Source organism: Chaetodon trifascialis, chromosome 17, assembly GCF_039877785.1.
Source record: "Chaetodon trifascialis isolate fChaTrf1 chromosome 17, fChaTrf1.hap1, whole genome shotgun sequence".
In the NCBI taxonomy this organism is placed as follows: domain Eukaryota; kingdom Metazoa; phylum Chordata; class Actinopteri; order Chaetodontiformes; family Chaetodontidae; genus Chaetodon; species Chaetodon trifascialis.
Genome location: NC_092072.1, coordinates 5603397 through 5627268, shown reverse-complemented (window position 1 = coordinate 5627268; position 23872 = coordinate 5603397). Strand labels below are relative to the sequence as shown.

At 40.5% G+C, this 23872-nt stretch overlaps 2 protein-coding genes across 2 annotated transcripts; both read left to right on the top strand.

The window, feature by feature from the left end:
* The first annotated feature begins 672 nt into the window (after positions 1–672).
* Positions 673–9290, top strand: zc3h12ab (zinc finger CCCH-type containing 12Ab). The gene is made up of 6 exons (XM_070985143.1): positions 673–689; positions 2476–2984; positions 5870–6009; positions 7216–7450; positions 7567–7667; positions 8201–9290. The coding sequence occupies exons 2-6, from the start codon at positions 2614–2616 to the stop codon at positions 9178–9180; spliced, it is 1827 nt and encodes a 608-aa protein (XP_070841244.1). The 5' UTR covers positions 673–689; positions 2476–2613; the 3' UTR covers positions 9181–9290.
* Positions 9291–16451: 7161 nt separating this feature from the next.
* smim13 (small integral membrane protein 13) lies at positions 16452–19184 on the top strand. The gene is made up of 2 exons (XM_070985432.1): positions 16452–16945; positions 17725–19184. The coding sequence occupies exons 1-2, from the start codon at positions 16870–16872 to the stop codon at positions 17913–17915; spliced, it is 267 nt and encodes an 88-aa protein (XP_070841533.1). The 5' UTR covers positions 16452–16869; the 3' UTR covers positions 17916–19184.
* Positions 19185–23872: the final 4688 nt, after the last annotated feature.

The window sequence follows — 23872 nt, the reverse complement described above, 5'->3', positions numbered from 1 at the left end:
TACTTTATACATCCTTTACACTTTACAAAGGATATCAGAGACAAATGTTACTTTTTAGATAAGATTTATTTGACGATTTGAGTTACTTTTCAGATACAATACACAATCGATGAATAAATTATGAAGTATTATTATAGATTAAGATGTTACCCAGCAAGTAATTAAAAGTGGCCTCACTTGTACTAGGTGCAACATTAAAGCCATGAGTACATCAATAATCAGAATCAAATAAAATACATAATTCTTAATAATGAGTGCTTTTACTTTTAGCACTTTGAGTATATTTTGATGCTATACCTTTGTATTTTTACTTGAATTCAGGACTTGTATTTGTAACTGAGTACTTCTACACTGTGTTATTGCCACTTTTACTGCAGTAAAAGCTCTGAGTACCTTTCCCACCTCTGCTTTTACATGTATTTATTCTCTTAATGCTCCTCATTTATTCGTGCGTAATTGATCTCAGCGGACTGGATGAGTCAGAGCTCTGACTGGAGTCTCAGCATGTGACTCGCCCAAATCTCCACGTTGGTCGCCTGCTGGTTGTTTGATGATGTCGAGAAAAAGAAAAAACCCAACTTCCTTGAACCAGCTCACAACACAGACAGAAGCTTCTGGTCTCCGCGCTCATCAGCTGCCACAGATTCGTTAACCTGCGCGAAAAGACGCGTCCATTAGAGGCTTTTCAGGTGAGTTTCTTTCTTCGTCCTGTTAAGTTTTAGGCAGAAACAGCAGGAGCGACTTTCTGAACTCGGTTGTGATCCTGGCACAAGGTTAGATTCTGCTCTGTGTTCACAGCGGATCCACAGCAGAACGAGAAGTTTCACTTATTCATGTAGATAACGAGAGATGGACACGAGAATCACTCTCTCACTTCACGTTTTTACCGCATCAGATGGGATGAGGAGGAGAAGTTTACAGAGATGAAGTGCTCATGATTAGTCCGTTTATCGATTATCTGCACTTATTTCATTCCTGCCACGAGCCATAACACTGTACAACAGTAACTTACACAGTTAATCCACCAACCTCACAAACCCCAGTATTTGACATATTACTTGCACTACTGCAATATTGCACATACTGTTTACTGTTTCCTTGCTTGTACATGCTTATTTATATACTTTGTTATATTGTATTTTTATTATTATAAATTATATAATATGTACTATAAATGTAATATAATATAATATAATATAATATAATATAATATAATATAATATAATATAATATAATATAATATAAATGTAAACATATTATATAACTATATACTTAGTTATAGTTATATTTTTATTTTTAACAAACTGCTGTTATTCCTGTTGTATACATTCTGTGTTTGTCTGTATGTTTATTTGCTGCTGCAACAAAATAATTCCCAAATTGGGATCAATAAAGAAGCACTCTAAAGTCTAAAGTCTAATATTGATAACCTATGAAACATTTCAGTCACCTAAAACGCAGCAAATGCCAAATATTCACAGATTTCAACCTCTCAAATATGTGGATTTGCTTTTTTCTCTATTAAAGACATTGCAAATATGACATCCTGGGCTTTTTAAACTATTAACTATTTCCCATTTTATAGACATAACAGCGACTTATTAATCAAAAAGTAATCTGCAGATGAATAAGTAATGAAAATAATGATTAGTTGCATCTCTAGAGATGAGTAATAATCTGATTTTGGACAAACTAAAAGGTGTTTAAGACAGAAAGAAGAATAGAAATGATAAGAAATGACTAGTAAAGTAACAAAGTAAGTTTGAGAGAAAGAAATAAAATCATTTCATTAAAAGACAATATTAATGGAATAATGGGCTGCAGTTAATCATTATTTTCATTATCCATTTATCTGCTGATTATTTTCTCAGTTAAGTGGAGACACTACAGGAGTTGTGTAAAAAATTGAACACTTCAACATGAAGCTTTCCCAGATGATGACTTACATTAATGACTGACAATAATTTTTTTTATATTGGAAATTTTCTTACGCATTACAGCCGCATATGCAAATGAGACATTAACTGTTAACTGTGCTAATTTGCATAACCGTCCAGAACAGAAATCTGAACTCAACACCCAAATGTATATCTTGAATGTTTTCTGTCCACTAGTCTGAAAGACGACATGTTAGAGAAGGAAAATAGCCCAGAATCTCAAAACAGACCAGATGCTTTCACCTGTCATGTTTCCCGTAATTGATTCATAGATTTGTTTATAAAATAACAAAAAATAATGAAGAATGCCCTTTATTATCATTGCCCAACAGGATGTGTTCAGGTTCTTTGTTCTATGTGACCGACAGGCCAAAACCTAAATATGCTCAGTTTGCTGTAACATAAGACAAAGAAAAGCTCAACTTTCTCACATTTGAGAAGCTGGAAGAAGTGTTTGAATCAATGATTGATCAATTATTATGCTGTTGTTTAGGGCTACAGACTGATCACAGTAACAATAATGTGTTTTTTCAAACAGGTGGAACATGAGAGAGAAGACATAAATGCTGAAGGTACTTTCGTACCATCTGTTCACCTGTGGCGTAAAATCCTCACAGGCCGTGACACAGCTGTGTAGATCTTCCCTTCACTTCCCCCAAACTCCTCCTGCGAGAGCATGCATTCCAGCGATCCCGACCCGTCCCCGGACCCCCAGCACCTGGAGGCCCAGCTGGACTTCTTCCACAAGCTGGGGTACTCCACGGCTCAGGTTCAGGCCGTTCAGCAGCTGTTCGGCCACAACATGGACACAGATAAAGTCCTGGGGGAGCTGGTTCGGATCGGGGCCAGTCGGGAGGCCAATCAGGGGGCCAAGCAGGGGCCGGTGACCACAATGTCGGTGCTGGTGCCCAGAGGGGACGTCCAGGCTGCGGGCCCCACCCTACTGCTGCCTTTCCCTGTATCTTCTCCTCAGAGCAGAGAGGAGAGTGGTGAGGATGAAGACGCTCTCAGACCCATTGTTATAGACGGCAGCAATGTGGCCATGAGGTGAGAAACTCCACAGAGTAAAAACTACAGCTGAAATGATTGATCAGTTGATCGGCACCTACTTTGTTAATCAATTAGTCCGTTTTTTTTTTAATGCTCCAAATTCACATCACAGCTTCTCAACTGTGAGGATTTGCAGCTTGCAGCATCTCTCCTGCTGTAACTGTTTCCTCACCTGTGTCCAGAGTAATAAAGCCTTTTGTCTCTTTGTTTGGTTTAGCGAAGCTCTTAATGTTTTTGTTTTATTTATTCTTAACTTATCTTAATCTGTCCCACAGAAGCTAGCCACCATGTATTTCACCTTTAATGTGGTTTTGTGGCCAAAATGACTCTTTCATGTCAAGTTGTTGTGAGTTGTCAAACTACTCGCTCGTGAGTTGTCAAACTACCCGTCAGTGAAAATAACACCGTGACAAATATGAGATGTTCGTCTGCAGATGTTTCGTTTGACCTCAAGTCGTCCGATGATTCACGTTGTGTTTTTGAGTTTAACGCCATCGTCAGTGAGGCGATGGTAGATGTGTCTGATAGCCAACAAAGTGAGCTCCAGCTTCACTCAGATTGACGTCGTAGTTGTATTTTTGTTGTAAGTACAGCGAGAAGATGCAGTGGGAGTTTTTTGTGGTAAAGGTTTAATAAAGATAAAGTGATGTGCAGCTTTCTGTGACCTTTCAGGCGGGACCAGCACATTTTTAAACAGTCTCAGCTGCGCTGTCTCGTTAGTGTTGTAGTGATGAGTCACTTCTGACATCTAATCTAAAATCTTAATTTTTAATGTAAGTAAATCAACGCAGGATTTGACATAAACAAATGTGTAATTAAGTTGATGACACATGATTAGCAGCGCTGTGAGGCTACACAGACCCTAAAAGCTAAAAGGTAATGTCAGCATGCTAACATGCTCAGAATGACCATGCTTAATGCTAATGTTAAGCAGGTATAATGTTTACAATGCCCACTATCCATGTTTAGCATATTAGCACCCTAACATATGCTAACTAGCAGTAAACACAAGGAATAGAAGAGAAATAACATGCTGTTTGTTTTCTCTGTATTTGCACTGAGCTTTGAGGGATTGTTCACATTTTACTCAGAGGACTCATGGACCAGTTTTACAATTTCAGCTTCTTCTCTGTCACTGACAGAAAAGGACAGCGTGTCCATCATGGCCTCTGCACTCTCTCGAACACTGAGATTCTTCCTCAGTGTTAGCGGATGTCATAGAGTTCAACAACAAACAGAAACTGTTGCCGTTTTCTCACTTTCCAGCACCATTAGACTGGTATGCTGTCTCTCCCCTCATGCACCTTCTCATACATGCACACACAGTTTGTAGAACAGAGGTCAGAGAACAAGACACAAAAAGCACAGTGTGTAAACTCTGTGTGTGTGTGTGTGTGTGTGTGTGTGTGTGTGTGTGTGTGTGTGTGTGTGTGTGTGTGTGTGTGTGTGTGTGTGTGTGTGTGCAGAGTATACACACCCCTTGCCTTTCCCAGCCAGGCACGCCCGTTCAGGCTCGTTGCAGACAAGCTGCTTGAGTATGCAAATCAGAGCGAATACGTACGTCTATGAGAGCCTTCTTGTTTCCTTGCAGACCAGCACTTCTTATAGAGAAAGGCCTCATTTTGACAAAAACAGGCCTGACAGCATTTTACGCCTCTGCTCTCCTATAAGCAGTCATCTTCCACTGTTCTGCTGTTTGCCTTGGCTTTAATCGCGACTCATCCAAAAAAGCTCCTGAGGGCTAAGAACACTAACAACTGTCAAATTTTTATCGCAGAGCTCTGCTAAAGTAAATAAGCAGTGACTGCCTGTTGTGTCTTTAGATTTGTGACTGTTCCTCAGGTTAGATGCTCTGATATCGGTGTTTGCTGCTGACAGATTTGTTGTTAGTCGTAGATCATCGTGAAACTGCTGCCAAGAAGAGCAATCAGCTTAGTTTTAAACCTTTGTGGGTTACTGCATTGGCGTCTGGGCAAGATGAATCTGAAGATGAAAGAATGAAAACAAGAGAGACAAAATATTTTTGTTTCCCAAATTATTATTATTGTATTTCTATTACATTTTTAGATGTTTCTCTAATTGCTTTTTTATTGTAAAATACTGGATTATTGTTGTCTCTTCAGGTGTAAACAAACAGTCTGAAGTAACGCTTGTTCACTGCTCCCAGCCAACAAATTGTTTGCCATAGAACTCCCTGTAAATCTACAACTTCCTGATTTTATGCTTCTGTTTGTGAACAGATTAAACAAATGAGATATAACATGTTAATTAGTGAGTTTTTAGGTGCTGGGAGGCTGATTGAGTTTTCTCTGAACTGAGCCAGGCTAGCTGTTTCCCTTTGTTTCCAGCCTTTATGCTAAGCTAAGCTAACTCAGATTCTCTATGCTAGTCTGACCGTTAGCCATCAGAACTGAGCCAATCAGGTTATTTGATTGGTCGATTGACAGCACTATAAATCAACAACTATTTGAACAATTGATTAATAATTTTTCATTTTTTAAGCTCCTCAAATGTGAACATTTGCTGTTTGTCTTCATTCTCTATGATAGTAAATTCAATATCTTTGATTTTTGGACTGCTGGATTGCAGATTGAGACATTTGAAGATGTCACCTTGGCCTCTGAGAACTTGTGAGGGACATTTTATAGGCTGAGCAGTCCAGAAAATAATAGTGAGATTAACCATTAACAGTTGGCTAAATCATCAAGCTTGTGATCCTCAAGGTTACATAGTGAATATTGTGATAAGCTGTATTGATAAGAGTGAGGACACCTCTGTCATTGTGCTCAGGGGAAGCTTTCATCCACAAACACTTAATTCCAAGAAGATGAATAGTTTCTGTTTTCTCATTCATGTTTCCTGGTTTCCATTCATTCATTCAGCCATGGGAACAAGGAAATTTTCTCTTGCCTGGGAATCCAGTTGACTGTGGACTTCTTCCTGGACAGAGGCCACACTGAAATCACAGTGTTTGTTCCCTCATGGAGGAAGGAGCAGCCCAGGCCAGATGTTCCCATCGCGGGTAAGAAGATGGGGCTTCATGTTTGCTTTAAAGTTTTCTATTTCCTTCTTTTCCTGGCAGCGCTGAGCACACAACACTGCCCTCATTGTTAATTGAGATCAAGGTGTGGTGGGATCTCTGTGATGGCTTATTATACTCATTATTGTTATCAGGAAGCAGGTTGTGAGTGCATCGTCATGAACTGATATTTTATAGCCTAAAAGATTATTGGGGAAATTAAACAACTGCAAGTCGCAGCCCCGTGTCAAATGGTTTGTGGCTTGTATAGACTGCAAAGCCACAGCCAAGGTTAAAAGGAGCAGGATGTGATTGGCTCTGATGATATTGCTGTATTTCTCAAAATGGGAAAAACCCCAAGTACTTTTGTTTTTTTCAAATGCTGAGTAAATGATCTTTATCTGTAATCTGCGTGGCTATAACTCAAAAGATGCACAGTAAATGCAGGGTTTTTCCGATGGTTTGTGATGCCAGAAGATAATAATTTGAACTGTTGGCGTCAGTGATTTGCAAGCGCCGACTGACACCAAATCGCTTGTTTGGTTTATGTAGATGAACAGATTGCGCATGCTGACATAAAGGGTTTTTTTTTTAATCACGATGTACTTTTAGGGCCCTTAGTTAATATTAAACTGGGTTAATCAGTCTGACTCAATTCAAAATGCAACAGTGGCTTCCTGTAGAATGACAGTTTCGGTTGTGCATGAAGTTTAATGTGCCTTTACTTTAAGTGGCTATAATTCATATTATTATTATTATTATTATTATTATAACAATGTGTTATGGCAATGTGAAGAGCTGCTATACTGAGTTTCAGCTCATTGTTTAGCTGTCTAGATCACTCTCATCTCTCTAATAATGTTGTTTTTTTGCCACAGGAGGCTGTTGATTTCAGTGAAAGAGCTCTAAAAACCATCTGTAGCAGCTAAAGAGCCAGATATTTACCTCAGAAACTGGTGGAGACCAAAATCCGAAATAAAAGATTGAATATCGGAATTGTCATTTTATTATTATTATTATCCCATGACACCAAATGAATGATAATGTTGCTCCAGAACTGCTGGATGTGTAAATAAGCACTTATGTGGTTCTTACTCAGGTAATGTTGTCGTAATGCATTCACAACTTGTTGCTGGTGCCCCCAGGAGGCCAAAACAGTTGCTGCCGGTGTGATAATGGCCTGATAAGTACTTAATGTTTGGTTGACAGATCAGCACATTCTGAGAGACCTGGAGAGGAGGAAGATTTTGGTGTTCACGCCGTCGCGACGTGTTGCGGGGAAACGGGTGGTCTGCAATGATGACTGCTTCATCGTCAAGTTGGCCTACGAGTCCGACGGCATCATCGTGTCCAACGACACGTACCGGGACCTTCAGGGAGAGAAGCCGAAGTGGAAGCGCTTCATCGAAGAGAGGCTGCTCATGTACTCCTTTGTTAATAACAAGTGAGTTCTGCCTTCTTGGTACAGGGTTTCCCTTCCTGCTGTCATCCTGAAATGTCACACAGGTAGATGATAAATGAGTCAGTGTGGACTAATGTTTGAATTTCACCCTGATGCAGGTTTATGCCTCCTGATGATCCTCTGGGTCGCCATGGGCCGACCTTGGAGAACTTCCTGCGGAGATTTCCAAAGACTCAGAAAAAGCAGCCGTGCCCTTATGGTGAGAGAACCTGTGTAAAACATTACTAAGGCCAGTAACGTGCCATTATTTTTAAATGAAATGTGACACAAATACTAATAATACGAGTAATAGTTTAACTGTACTAGCAGTGTGGCTGTATGTTGACTGGTTCACCACAACTACTTCGTGTTTAGTGCTAATTAGGAAATGTTAGCATGCTAGACTGACATGGTGAGCGTGAAACAATTTTGTACCTGCTCAACATCAACATTATTATTGCGAGCATGTTAGCATGCTGACGTTAGCATTGAGCTCACAGTACAGCCTCCCAGAGCTGGTAGCATGGCTGTGTTAAAACACAGCAAAATTGTTCGCAGAATGGTAAATTGTTGTGTGAGGTATATTTGATTACTTGTGAATGGGATAAATCATGCCAGACCACCACCGTTCTCTTGGAAGTATTTGAACACTAATAGTAAAAAGCTAAACATTAGCATGTTAACATTGTCACTGTGAGCATTGTGTGATTCTTATCAGCACTGCTACAATCTTCTGTTTTGTTCTTCTTTCAGGAAAGAAATGCACGTATGGAATCAAATGTAAATTCCACCATCCTGAGCGTGCCAAACAGTCCAATCGCTTGGTTGCCGATGAGCTTCGGGAGAACGCTAAGCACCCTTCCACTGCTCAGAAGCAGTCGTCAGTTCACTCCAGCCCTGTGCCTGGACAAAGCCTCTCGTTGGTGGAGGACATGGCAAACAAACTGACCATGGGACATGAGAGTGGCTCCTTAAAGAAAGACCATAAAAATGAGCATGTAACTCAGGTCAAGGCGAGTCACCGCTCCAGCAAGAGACTGACATCTAGAAAGGAGAAGACCAGCCAGCACTCCTCTTCTGACCACGGCTCAGTGCGGCATAGCGGCTCTCAGGAGCAGCTGGACTCTGGCTTGGGCTCCATAGACAGTCAGCCAATGGAGGCTCCTCGGAGTGACCACCAGTATGGGGTGACATACGGGAGCTCTCAGCACACTCACGGTGCAAGAAAGCAGTATTGCCCTCCTAGAAGTGCACCGTGCAGCTGCTGCTCACATGGCCCTTCCACTCAGGGGACCACACCAGCTTTCCTGCACCACAACCAGCATTACAGCCTTGGGCCTGTCAGCAGCCACAGCTCTGATATGATCCCCTACAACTCGCCTCATTACCCCAGCTATGGTACCTACCCAGTTAGCATTCGTGCGTACAGTCAGCCCACAGATTTCCAGCACAGCAGAGTCCACTGCCACCAACAGCAGCAGTACTGCTCCGATCTGTTCGGGGCTCATCCGGCAAGGCGCACCCTGCCGGGGGAGCGCTTACAGTGGGAACCTCCTCAGGGGACACAACCAAGCGAGGGGGGGGAGAGAGAGGTTGTCCGAAAGAAACTTCTCGCTATCTTCAGTGTCCACTTGGTGGACACGGCCATGGACATGTTTCCTCAGCTGATGGATCCACAGTTGCTGGTTGCTGAGATCCTCATGCTGCAGAGTCAGAACAGGTCTCTGAGATGAGATGAAGTCCATGGCCGGTCTGAATCCTCGTCTTTCAGTGGAAAGACTGACAAGGCTGCAGAAGCCAAGATAAACATGAGTTTGTGTATTTTTGTATTGTGGTATCCACCTTGCTATAAACTGTATTAGAATACATTGGAACGAGGTTTTAAGTTGCCTCGATGAACTGGATAAAATAAGAGCCAGTATGCAGTTGATACAAATTGTATCTTTATTTAAAAATGTAAAAGGAAAAAGTGGATTTTAAGGCCAGATAATGGTATTGAAAGCGGTAACGCCCTGACACTCTTATGGTTTACCACTGTTCTGACATCTAATCTGCTTCTACTATGCTGACGCTATCCTGGACGTGTTTAATTATATGTTTAGTGTGGCATGGATGAAAAGAACTCTTTAGAAATGACGTTGTGTCATATTGGCACTGTGCACTGTGCTTTTACAGCCAACTATTGCACAGGGTTGGGCAATTATTAACTAGTTTCAACCCTTCAATAAAGTTGACATGATGAAATAAAAGTGTTGAGATATTGTGATATTTTAGGCAATGCTTCATAGGTGCAAGTAATAATCTCAGAGATAATGACATTTGAAAATGTAAAAAGTGGCTTTAATATTCCCAGTTTATTTAATGTGTTTGTCTGTTTGTGTATTTGCTATTTTGCCATATTGAGAAATTAGATCCTTTGTAATAGTTCAACTTCTTGGGAATGCAACACAACCATTTAACATGTGTCAGTTATCATTTATTGTTTCAGTCATAGTATTTAAAAGTGCAAATTTACTGATGGTTGACTGAGAATGATGAACGATTGTTTTCATTTTAATAGCAATGAACATCACTGTTATGATATGAAAATAAACTTTTGTACATTGTACATGCCACGGTGATTGATATACTCTGAGTAAACACCAGCTGACAACACAGATACTGTGTGTGTGTGTGTGTGTGTGTGTGTGTGTGTGTGTGTGTGTGTGTGTGTGTGTGTGTGTGTGTGTGTGTGTGTGTGTGTGTGTGTAAGAGAGCTGTGCAGTCTTTGGCTGCAGTCTTGTCTGCACAAGAAAGTCCTGTTCATCACACCCCTTCAGGTGTTTTGCATAACTCTTAATTGTCTCTGCCCAACAATCCTGCAGGAAATCATTCATTTGGCTGTATGTGAGTGTGTTAGTATGTGTGTTTGCAGCTCATCTGACCTGACAAAGTAATGACATTTCCATCAGCCTCAACTGAACTTTGTGTTTAGTGCTAATTAGCTAATGTTAGCATGCTAAACTGACATGGTGAACAAAATAAACATTGTACATGCTATACATCAACCTTCTTATGGTGAGCATGTTAGCATGCTGACATTAGCATTTAGCACAAAGTAGAACCTCACAGAGCTAGTAGCATGGCTGTAGACTCTAAACACAGCAAAATTGTGAGCAGAATGGTTAATTGTAGTGTAAGGTATGTTTGACTTTTAGTGAATCGGACAAATCATGCAAAAACACTGGTTTGTTGCATTAAAATGAAGAAAACTGATATTGTGGTAAAGCAGTTAAGCACTTTTCATCCCAAATTTTAAACAAAACATTTAATCTTCATTTTATTATTTAATTACAAGTCACAACTAATTAGAAATTAGTTCTTTAAGAGTTTTTTTTTTTAAAACAATACTGTATGTAACTGTTAAAAGCTAAACATGGGCATGTTAGCATTGTCATTGTGAGCATGTTAACAGGCTGATGTTAGCATTTAGCTCACATTTAGCTGCTGCGCCGTCCTCACAGAGCTGGCATAAAATGGAAATACTCAAGTGAAGTCCAAGTACCTTACATCTATATCTAAGTACAGTGAGTAAATGTGCTTCTTTTAGTTCATTGTTCCACCACCGACTACAGCCACACAAGCAGAGGAGTATATACATGTACTACAGTATGTGAAACAGCTTTGAAGTCCTTGCATAGCTCCGATGCCTGTGAACATAAAACATCTCTGCAGTCTGAATGCAAAGAGTCCACAGGTCATCAGAGGTACAGGTTAAAACAAACACCGTGAGCCGTCAAAACTTGTTCTCCAACACAAACACACAGCTAAACCACATTTTAATATCATCTCCATAAGTCCACACAGTGAGAGAAAAAAGAAAAAGTTATGAGAAACCAAAGCAGCTCTTCTAATGATCAAAGTTAAATGTTTTTGCAGGGGGATCAGATAATGATGCATTTTGTGGGTATCAGATTAAACAGCATGTGCAGAGGTGGGAGACAGTTTCATTTTAAATCAGTTACTGACAGCGGGGGAACAAAAGCTACTCAGCTCCTTTTTTAATGATTTTAATGTCTTTTAATGCGAAAAACAAAACAGTTAAACTTCCATGGACTCACCCACAGTTACCACATACTGTGTTTGCATGAGGCAGGTGTTGAAAATAAGGAGTGCTGTGTTCACTGACTGCTTCATACAATATATTGTTACAGAGCGAACACGTTCAGTCATGGGACGCTTAGCAAAGACGCACAACAAGGTGCCGGGGAAAACTCTAACAGTGACATTATGACTCATTCACGGAAACAGTTTTCCATTGATGTGCTCTTACTGTACTTTCCCACCTAACACTGCAAAATGATACCAACTAAACACATATTAACATACTCAAATACACATTACACGCACACATGTATCAGAGTGAGGATGTGGAAGAAGGAAGTGTTCTTGTTGTCAGCAGAGAGCAATTTATGGTGAGATCAAATAAAACTTCACTGAACATTGAGTGTAAACTAGGCCAGTGAAGCAATAACGAGTTACACGAGAAATAAAAGGATAATCATTAATGAGAATTTTGAAATAATCATATAAACATGCACTTTTAACATGTTAAACAAAAATGTATGCATATAGGTCGGTGTAAAGATGCTATATTATGATGTGCAAGGCAACTTGGATTAAACATCGGGAGGCAAACAAAGTAACATAATGTTTGTTCAAGCCATGTTGCATGCTACAACAAAGTTTGGACTTTTCTTTGTAGTTGCTTGGGAGAGTTCTTGTCAACACGTAAATATCAACAATTGTGTTTCTCTCCTGCACCTTTTTCTGTGTTAATAGCCGAGCCTGCCAAGGAAACGGTATGATAGTTATTGCACAATCGGCTGGGGGGAGGAATTCTCACCAGAAACGGAAACTCAGTGTAATGTGGTGCAGCATGTGGAAAGAGCCTGCTAACCCAACAGCACTGCCATCTCATGGAGATGAAAAAATACACGTTGAAATGATGATCCGAATGTTCGCAAAGCAGGAATGTTTGTAGAAACAGGAGGTCTTTGTCTGCGCATAAAGTGTGTTGTGCTTTTTTTTTTTTTAACGCAAGTGCAATTTATTACACCATGGGAACTTTGCCACCTCGTTGTTCCTGCTTTGCATCTTTAACTTTGGCAGGACATAACCCCCCCCCCCCCCCCCCAGTAGCTGGTGCTGGTGGATCTTATGGAGGTTAAAGACCAAGAATATTCAGCAGTGATGGAAAATAACTAAATATGCTTGTGAAAGTACTGTACTGAAGTGCAATTTTGAGGTACTTTACTTGGGTATTTCCAATATTTTTAGCTCCTGTTTACTTCCACTCCACCACAATATATAGGCAAATACTGAACTTTTCCACTATATTTGTTTGATAGCTTTAGTTTCTGTAACCTTACAAGATTTTTATATATAAAACACATGGTCATCAACAAATAACGCATCGTTACAGATTACAGTTCACAAGAAAGTATAAAAATAAATGAATTCACCTCAACCTGCTGTGACATTAAAAAGCTACTCATCCTTTAATATGCCAGTCAAACTATTCCAATACTATAATATATAATAAATAATATATGATTATAGAAGATTCTGAAAGGGGTCATTTTACCCAGTGATTACCTTTAGGTTTGATACTTGAACAGGACATTTTGCTGATGAAGATTTGACATCTTGTCATCTGAGCTGCTGCAAGATTTCACGGGCCTTTACCATCAAAATATTATTCATCATCAGACTATAAAACGCCCGGAGAGGCTGTCATTCTTTTCAAGAGTTAGATGAGATGATAGATGTCACTGTTCCGTCTGTAAGCAAATGTGAAGCTACAGTTGGTTAGCCTAGCTTAGTTTAGCTCATAGACTGTTTACAAGGGGAAGCAGCTCAGTCTGAAGGCACCTACTGTACCAGCACCTCTAAAGCTGGTAATGAATTACATCAGGGTTCATGATTAAAGGACAGATCTCTGCCCGGAACTAACCAAGTTGTTTGTGTGCCAAAACCTAACCAAACAGGTGTGCTGGTCCTCTGGGAATGTACTTACAGAGCATGATTGAGTGATGATTGAGTTACTGTTTGAAGAAACTTTGGGTTTAGATCGATCATGATTAAAAGATCCAGAAAACAGCGGCAGGAAATAACTTGATAGCTTTTATCTCACACACTAAAAGTCAGTGAGCAGGTCAGAAAATGTGACCTCCTGAGAAATATATCAGAGGTAAAAAAAGTTCCATATCACTGGCCGAGGGCCCAATAAGGCTTGGTTGCTGAAACCTATCAGCTAACTGACGCTCAAAGCAACCATGCCCATAATTACGCATAACATCATAATATAATTTCAGTGATTGAGTTGAACAGGGAAGTTGTCATGAATGGGGAAATTGGCTATAGAAACCAAAACCCTTTTTTATACCAGGTTGTAAACATGTTTATTTCTGCTGTAAAATTGAGCAATTTAAATTTTATAACACAGCTATAAGTCACTCAGTCTGCTCTTACAAGTCAACTCCCTGTGGATAATCATGAAATGTGTCTGCAGCTATCAGTTAAAACATTCTTTGAAAGTGTCCCAGCAGAAACCAGAACCACCGTAAGTGTTTCCATCCGCAGTAAAACAAAGTAATTGGATTTAAAAAAAAATTTATCTGACATCCATACAGGTGGAGACAAATCAACACAGTGAAAATGAAATGCCACACTTTCTATGGAAAATGTCAGGTTGTTGGAAAGAGATTACACAGTACAAGGGAACTACCACCAAACCACATATTTTTAATGTGATTCGCTGCATCAGAGAACATATTTAGCAAGAACTGATTTTATTTATTTATTTTTTGTTTTTTTGGCCACCCACATTTGGCCAATAAACAGGTGTTTATTCACACATCCAGTAATTTTCCACCTTTATAGCCTAATTTTTTATGTCCTTTGCATTTTCATGACCAAATAAAGACACAGCACATGATACAACAGCAAGCAGCAAACAATAACAATCAGCTATGGAGGAGGGGGTCTCATGTCAGAAGCTGTGCAGATGATTCCAGATGCAGTTCGATGGGTAAAGATAGATGCTGCAGGCAGGGAGATCTTAGGTTAGTGCGGACTGGGCAGGTATACTGTGAGCACTGATTATATGTCTATGCTCTTGTGAAACTAGAAAGGAGCTTACAGTGTCTCTATGCTCACCTGCATCCTGGTCTAGGTACCAGAGGATGGAGGCAGTATTCTCCATGCTTAAAAGATGGAGGAAATCCTCCAGCCACCTATTCTGTTTTAGCTTTATTTTTGGTCTCCACCAACGCCTGAGGGAAACATCTGGCTCTTTGGCCGCTAAATGCTCCACTGTGTTCACCAGCTACTCGCTAACTGTGTCTGTCTGTGTTTGATGCTCAGCAGATAATGTAAAGTGGGTTTTTAGAGCTTTTTTGCAAAAATAAATAAAAATAAAGAAATAAATAAAAAGCTGCCTATTACAGTGGTGAGAGTGGAGTTGCAGCCAGGCAGCTAAACAATGAGCTGAAAGTGTGTAAAGCTCAGAGGAGCCATTTCACATTGTTTTCACATTGCCATGAAACACTGTCATTCTAAAGATGTTTGTTTAGACGTAACCTGAGAATAACAATCCTGCAGGTGAAAAACCTCATATGAAGCAGAGTCCTCAGGGCTTTCAACTGTATGGGCTGGACCGACATACTTTGGCTTGACACACTGTTCTGTTCACACATTGGTAAAATGCCTTCTTGAAGCATGACTCATGAGCTCTCTGTACTTTAACATGATATGCAAATTCTGAGGTACGTGAAAGGATACACTCGACTGCAAATATGCGCATGTCAGGACATGACTGCTCCCAGATTTCAGCAGTGGTGAAAAACGTACTCAGATCTTTCATTTCAGCTGCTGCGCAAGGTAAAGTAGAACTCCTACATTTAAAATCTTCAGTAAAATACAAAAGTATTTGCATCAAAACAGTGTGATTTAATTTAGAATTATATTTTGTATAAAGTCTAGTGAAAAAATACAATGAAGTACAGAGTAACAGAAAATGGATATACTAAAGTTAAGTACAAGTACCTCAGAATTGTACTTGTGTAAATGTACAAAGTTACACTGGATTTGAGACAGAGAATGAAAGAGGATGAGAGGGAGACATAGACCTGCATACATTTGCATTTTTTGGTACATCATGTGATACACTCTTGAATTTATTAAAGGTCTCCTCACTTCTTGTGACGCCTCAGCAGTGTGAAAGAAAGTAGAAATGGGTCACAGCATCAGATCTGATATCCACAGCCTACTTTCTGCTCCACCACTGGAACACATGATACAGAAAAGATAACAGCTGTTTAAAGTCAGCTCACTATGTTTCTCCACATCGTCCAGATCAAAAGGATCTGACTTGCACCTGACAGTGTAGTGAAGAGCTGTTTATGTGCAGTGCAGTGTCAGAATACAGGATGATGTCATGTACACCTAAAAAGCAGCTTTTCTACAACAGGGATTTGTTAATTGAAAATAATTCACCAGGTTACAGATGTGTGATAATGACTCCTCCTGCTGGACGTATGAAGCAATGCAACAGTGTTTCAAGTTACTGCATGTGTGAGCAAACATTACTTTGTTAGTGTCTGGTTGCTTATTTCTTCTTTAACGCATGGTTTTGTTTGCATGTGCTCAAAATAACACCAGAAAAGTTAATGACTGCCCAAAACTTGGGCAGTCTGCAAGGGAATCACATCGAAGAAACTGTGTCCCAACAATGCAGAGCAGAGGGAATATTAGCAAACAGAAATGAGCACACACAAAAACAAATTAAAAACAATGTATATTCCACTTTTAGCATTAGAAATATTCTATGCTTAAATGTATATTTCTAGTACTGGTAGAAACAATAAGATAAGAATGAGAAAAGTCTGGTGACGTCAGAAACTTCACTTCCCAGAATTCAAATGAACCTTGCGCAGCCGCAGTTGGGCTCGGTCTGCTGACGCTGATTTTGTTGTCTTAACCCAGTTACTGTTGTGAGCTAATGCTCTGCCTCGGCTGTGAGAACCAGCTCATATATGTTGCAGTTATGTAGCACATGGAAAAAGGACTTTACCCTGCCGTGACCAGCTAACCTTAGCTCATGTTACAGCCCTCCCTCGTCGTGTGAAACTGCTGCGGCTCCGTTTGTCAACCAGCTAGCTAAGTAGCTAGCTAGCTAGCTAGCTAGCCACACACGAGCAAGCGAGCTGGTGTGAGTTTGCAATGTGCTGCTGTTTGTTCTCTCTCTCTCTCTCTCGTCTCGGCTAGCTATTTGACTCAGCGGCCAGGCGGCTAACCTTGCTACGGTTGTGAGGTGCGGAGCAGAAAACATACCGCATCCGTTTCCTTATGCTGTTGGTGCTGTCAAGTGTCCAGCTAAGATGTGGCAAAGTGTCGGGCTCACACTGCTGGTCATTGTGGCCACACTTGTCTGTGCGCTGCTCTTCATGCTGTTTGGTGAGTTTAAAGAAAATAACCTCCATAACTTACTTACATAACGAGCTAACTCCCTAAAAGCCATTGTGTAGCTGCTTTAACTGTTGTCATGCTTTGGGAACAGTGACGCCGGGATCGGTTGAGTTAGCTAATAAGGGGCTGCGATAGCTGACAAATTAGCTGAATGATTCGGTGTTAAATTCACTTTGACCATCTTAAAGGAATAGTTCCTTATTCCCACCTAAACGTCCGACTGCTCCTCTAAAGTCGCTTTGAATGGCAGGTCAGAGTGTATTGAGTGTCTTTGACCGGCACGTTTCGATTTCAGTAAGGAGTTTCTATATTTATCGTGCTCAGCGGAGCAGTCTTGCAGATGTCGGGACATAAACACGGTTGTTGCGCTCAGAGCTGCAGGTGCATATTCACGCAGCCCCACCACTGAGTGCTTGCGTCTCCTCCTCCTCTGCTCACACCTGCTTAGCTTTAACAGGACACACCTGAGCCACATACAGTAATCAGGTGTGAGTGCCTCTAATGTAGCAGCATTACTGGTACATTCACATTCCAGTGCTAAGCAGCTGAAAGAGAGGTACTCTGTGATCTCTGGAAAACATCCCAGTTGTTTTTACTCTTTCGTCTTTCTGGATGAAACAATATTCTTTCCGCTGCTCAAAAAAATGACACGCTTACCTCTGTGTAATGCTAACATGAGAGGCACAAAGGCAGACTTGAGCACCTCTGGTTTTAAGAGCACCTGTATCATCCCTGTAAATGCCTGTTGTCCCTTCCTTACCCCTCAGGTTGGTATGTAGTCTGGCAGCTCTTCCTGTCCAAGTTCAAGTTCCTGCGTGAACTCGTTGGGGACGCTGGCACCCCGCAGGCCGAAACGCAGCCGTCCGAAACCAAGAGCGAACGTACAGCGAACGCCTCAACACGAAATCGGCCCAGGACTGCACGCCAAAGAGTTGCCTCTCCAGAAAGCACTTCATAGATCGCCTAGACGGCCGCTGTGTATCCTTCACATCTACTTGCGAAACCTCTCCTCACATGGCCGCTTTTCAGCCCTCTACAGACGTCACGTGTGACCATCAGAGACATTTCCCACGGACCCTACACTCTCCATTACACAAGAACATTGTGGACACTCAGTAGTCAGCCCTCCTTCACCAGGACACTTTAAACTGACCAGGCAGATCTCCTGGTTTCAAAGGGAAAAGCCATTTACATACATTACTGTCCATTTCTCTGTCTTCTGTTCATGTGTTTGGTTATGTACTGTCGTCTACGTACTGAGCAGTGAGTCTGGGGCTCCACTCATGCCCCTCCTGTTATCCTGCAATAGTGATGGCCAGAGTTTACGAGTGGCCATGCTGCTTCCTGCCACCTATGTGGAGCATGAAGATGCTCCATCACACAAAGAGATGTGTTAATTCTTTCACGTACATGTTTTAATCTTGCGTTTTTAACAGAAGTATGTCCTACTTTGAACAAAGTAGACAGACAAATGTTAAAGATGAGCTCGTCTGCATTTCAACAACTGAAGATAAACTCTAAACTGAAACAGCGATTTGTATAACTGACAATTTAAATTTCTTTGAAACGTAACAAAGTGCAATGAAAGGAATGTTTATGCTGTCGTTTTGTTGTTTCTTGCACAGTATACTCTTCATATTACGGACTACCATCCAGTAGATAATGCCCAAAAATCTCTAAGGACCTGTTGGATGGAAGGAAGATGACAAATGACACGGCTTCATTCCAGTTGTGCAAAATGTGACCTTTTTTTCTTGCAACTTCTCCTTTGCTCTTTTTTTTTTATCGATTTATACTTGAAGAGTCAGGAGAAAGTTTCAAGGACTGTTGGTGTTCAGAAGCAGCTCTACACATTATTAGCTGATCTCTAGGAGCAATGAAACAAGTGGTGAACCCTCTCCCGTTCCCTGTGCCTCTGTCTGTACCAGTGCCTGTCGACAGGACATCCACTGTTTGTTACATGACCTCCTTTTGTATAGCTGAGAGTAGTTCGGTTTCCATTACACAGCAAATCAAAGCTGACCAGGGCCTCGTCAATATTTATGTAATATTCTCCCTCCAGGTAAAACTCATGTAACTCTTGCACCTTTTTATCAAGTGATTTTTTTTCTTCTTCAGTGGAGCACTGACTTCAAATAAAAAAATGCCATAAACAGTTTGAGCACTGACCTTTTTCCTTTTGGAAGAAAATGTGATTGATTGATCAAGGTACTCGTCTGTATCAGCTATAAATTACCAGTGTAATAAATATACACAACACTCCATAAAGTGCCTCATTCTAAATATACACATGCAAATAACCACCTCTTAGCCATTCAGAGATTCAGATTCAGTAAGCTGAAAATCTTTGGGTTTTGTTTAGCTGGATAAAAGAAGACATGTTAGACATGTTACTCTACTACCACTCCTTTTTATTTGAGGACATTAGTTCCTGTTTCCCTGCAGATTTAGATTAATACAAATTATTATGACTCATATCCCACAACTAATCAACCAATAAATCATGACGTATTCCTGTAGATTCAGTTGCCAGTCAGCAGTTTAAATTCCCTTCGTTTGGTGAAATCCATGAACAGTATTCAGTATTTTCCCTGACATCCTCGTGTTTGACCACACGGTGGCAGTGTGGTACCAACAGAAAACAGCATCCTAACAAACTGACAGCTCAAAGGAAACCTTAACAATTGAGCAAGACAGTACATGTTTTATCTCTTTGCTCTGTAGCCTGCTCAGTATAAATTGATGTGGATAAAGAATAAAATCTTTTCACCTGGATCTTTTTGTTTGAAGATGTGTTACAGCTTTGAAATAGACTGAAAAAACCCCTGTGTGTTGGATGAGTGTGCAGAAAGAGAAGGCTGCATTGAGCTTTAATGCCCATCGGGAGTGAAGACAAAAGGGGGAAATGTTCCCATAAATGGAAATATTACGATTGTTCTGATAATAGTCTGTTTGCTCAGTTTTCACCACGAAGTTTCTCTGGAACAAACAGTGCAGCTGCTTTGTTTGTGAGTGGAATTCACAAACAAAAACAGATGCTCAAAACATACAAAATACTAAAAATAAAACAAATACTAACACAAAACCACATGTGCTGACTGCAGTGAACTCTTCCTCCGTGCCCTTCGAGCTCTGCTGGCTGTTTTCACGTTGCTGCCATGAATTAACGTCCCAGAACTCAATGCAGTGAATTAATCTACTGTATGTGTAATCTAATTTGAGTCTGTCTAGCTTTAAAAGGCAATTTTAGTCTTTGGCAAGGCTTAACCCATTTCAGCCTCAAGGGTCATTAGCTTCTTCCTAAAGTGCTCAATACAAAGCAAGGATGCAAACATGTCTCACAGGTCTAGAGGGTGAATGCAGATTTATAGTTGGAAAGTTTCAGAGACAGGAGGGTAAAGCAGGAAGTTAAATACACTGCTGACACTTTTTAAAGTTCAAATGTATTGAATTTCTCCATAGAGTGTGGCTTTTAGACTTTTCTGTATCAGTCAGCTCTTTTGAAACTCAACAGCTGCAACAATCTCTTATCCTACATCTGCATCTTTACTTAAATTCCACTACAATTCAGAGGGAAACATTATATTTCTTAGTCCACTGACAGCTGTAGTTACTTTGCTGATTAAGATAATTACAATAGAATCTAATCAACTTATGAATTAAGACGTATTATTAAGGGCAGAGCATTATATAAATGAGTTAACTTAGCTGCACCTTTACCAGCTGCAGCATTTTAAGTGGTAATTAAATGAATGCACCAGTAATTATAATCCAATAATGAATGTTTTGATGGTGGTACTGCAGTGAAAATGCAGGACTTTTACTTGTGGTATTTCTACACTGTGGTATTGCTACTTTTACTTATGTGAAAGCTCTGAGTACTTCTTCCACCGCTGCGAGAACGCACATGTAATTAAACACATTGAAGAAATATTTAAAGTGCAGTAATTGATGCATTTTACTGTGGTATGACTCAAATGTTGAGAATCCACTCATCCAGAATATCCTGCATCCATCATCTACTGGAAACAGATGCAGAAAATTAAGAAACCACCCTGACAGTAAATTAACTCTGAGGCAAACCTTCACTCGTAGTTTTATTCATACTAATGATGCCACCTCTTCCTCAGATCTGGCTGACTATGTTTCTCCTTGCAGCTGGGGCCTTTTTTTAAGAAAAGGAGGCCCTGCTGAGCTCCGAAGCTGTAATTTCAGAGCCTGCAAATACTTTACAGGAAATGATTGTGGTAAGCCAAGGAAATGACATAGACTCTCCAGTACTCCCTCTATATATACAGCAAGAGCCACACTTTGCCATTTGCTCCTGCTGCTGGCTGTAGGTATTGCACATTACCTCTCTGATGACCTTTCCACTGTTTGTTCACTCAGCAGACAGGTGAGCAGCTGACTTCTTGATTGCTGCTGCTCTTGTATATCACTGCAAGTTTCCATCTCAGCAGTCCAACACCTGTTTGCTGCTTCTCGGCTCGACCAGACGGTGTCTCATCGGGGAGCGTGGAGACAACTGCTCCAGGGGATTGAACAAAATGCAGCTTCAGCTCTCTGTCTCTGGAGCACCTTGTGTAGTTGTGCAATTGTGGTAAACCAAAGACAGCCATTTATGAGATGTTTGGCACACTGCCCCTGGTGACAGACACACACAGAAGCTTCTGCTGCTGTTCAGAGCAGGACTGTGTGCTCTGGCCCGAGTGGATTTATTAGAGCTGCCAGGACAAAAATAACTCATTGATTCACCAATCTCTCCCCAGGTCACAAGCATTAATCAGACAAAAGCTATTTTCTTACTTGTTTGGAGCCACAAGATATCCTGGCATGCCATTATTGCTGCCCTACAAAGGCAAAACAGCTAAAGAAAGAAAGCTATATGAGGCGAAAGCTAGCTGATGAGGCGGCCACAGCTAACCTTAGCTAAAGCTAAAAGGAAATGTACTTATTGATTTTTGCTCAGTTCTTATATGTAACTGAAAAAATGGCTATTATAATGGACAATTATCTCAGTAATTTAGCTATTCACCATAACTAAATGAAGTAGGAAAATCAAATCATGATGGAGAAACAAGCCTGGCTAATCCCTGGCTAACGGTAACTAGCTTAGCTAAAGAATAGCAATAACTGCCACCTTGGGTTTTGACTCCAGTGCAGACTGTGTGTTCTGGCCTGGATGAATTAGAGCTGCCAGGATTAAAATAACTCATTGATTCACCGAAGTCTCCCCAGGTCTCAATTATTTATCAGACAAAAGCTATTTGTCTCACTTGTTTAGGGCCCTGAGGTGTATTTAAATGCCATTATAATTGTCCTACAATGGCAAAACAATAGCTAAAGAAAGAGAGCTAGCTTTATATCGAGTGAACGCTAGTTGGTGAGATAGTCATGGCTAGCCTGAGCTAAAGCTAAAGCTAAAACTAAAACTAAAACTAAAACTAAATGCACTTGCTAAGGTCTTATCTGTAATTGAAAAATACAAACTTTAATAGACCAGACCAACATCTCAGTAATTTAGATATTCAACATAAATAAATGAGAAACTAGAAAAATCAAATCATGGTGGAGAAACAAACACAGCTAATCTCTTGCTAATGGTAACTAGCTCCTTGTAAGACTATGTGTTCTGGGCTTAATGAATTAAAGTGCCAGGACTGAAATAACTAATTGATTGGCCAAGCTCTCCCCAGGTCTCAATTATTTATCAGACAAAGGCTATTTTTCTAACTTGTTTAAAGCCCTGAGATGTCCTGAAATGCCATTATAACTGTCCCATAAGTCAAATCAGCAGCTGAGGTGCTGCAGTAGCATGTCTGTTGACTCTTTGTCATGTCAGGTATTATGTAGGTTCTATGGAAATTATTTTTGGAACAAAATAGTCACCTCAAATAAAGTGAAGGCAGTGAATCTTTCTATCAGCTGGAAAGCTTAAAATGCTTTTTTCTCCACATCACTGCTTCTGTGGTTTGTGCTCTCTGGCTTTGCAAGGCAGACTTATAAAATGGACCTGACATCGTCTGACGTATTGTGTCTGTCTGCAGTTTGGGTTAAATGGGAACCCTTTTTAAAGTCATTGCAAATTCCTTTCTCATCTCCCTGGAGAGAACAGAGAGGAATGCAGTGAATAATAAAAACACTTAGATTGCTTGTAAGTGCCAGCCTGTGTGAGCTCGGAGGATTTGTAATGAGATTTTCTGATTGGGAGCTAAAGGGGGGGGGGGGGGGGGGGGCAGAAGTCTCACTGTGATCATGAGCATCTCTTCATCACACAGTCCAATCAATCCATCTATTAAGCTTCTTCTTCTCCAGAGGGAGTTCCACTCAGGGCATAACGAAGGAAAGAGGAGCAGGTAAAAATGTGGAATGAAGAGAGAAAGAAAACACAAAAGCTGTTTTCATTTTATCATTTCACTACACTTTGAACAAGAGAAAATGTGTTGAAGCTGATGGGATCGCTTTGAAAAACATGTTTCTCACTGTGGGATTAGAGGGTACAAATGTCTCTGATCAGATATGACTTGAAATCCAAAATATCCCTCTGGCATCCACGAGGATGTGATTGAGTTTGACGTTGGGTTACCTCAGTCAGATAAAGACTAAAGCCTGCAATATTTGACTTGCAAATGTGGCTATTTATTAACTGCTGAATCACGCTTTGCATAAATCGATTCTTCATGTAAATTCTGTTTCCATCACCCCCAATTTTAAAGACTTTATATGTGAGCATGAAAGTCATTCTTGTTTCTGGAAATGGGTGTCTCATTATTATTATTACTATTTTTTGCTGAAACTTGACAGGACACAAACACTATGTGTGGACGCCGATCATGAGATGCCGTTGAAAGCTCCAGAAAAACAACTTTTACTATAACAAATCTGAGACGTCAAAGAAATTAAACAACACCATCA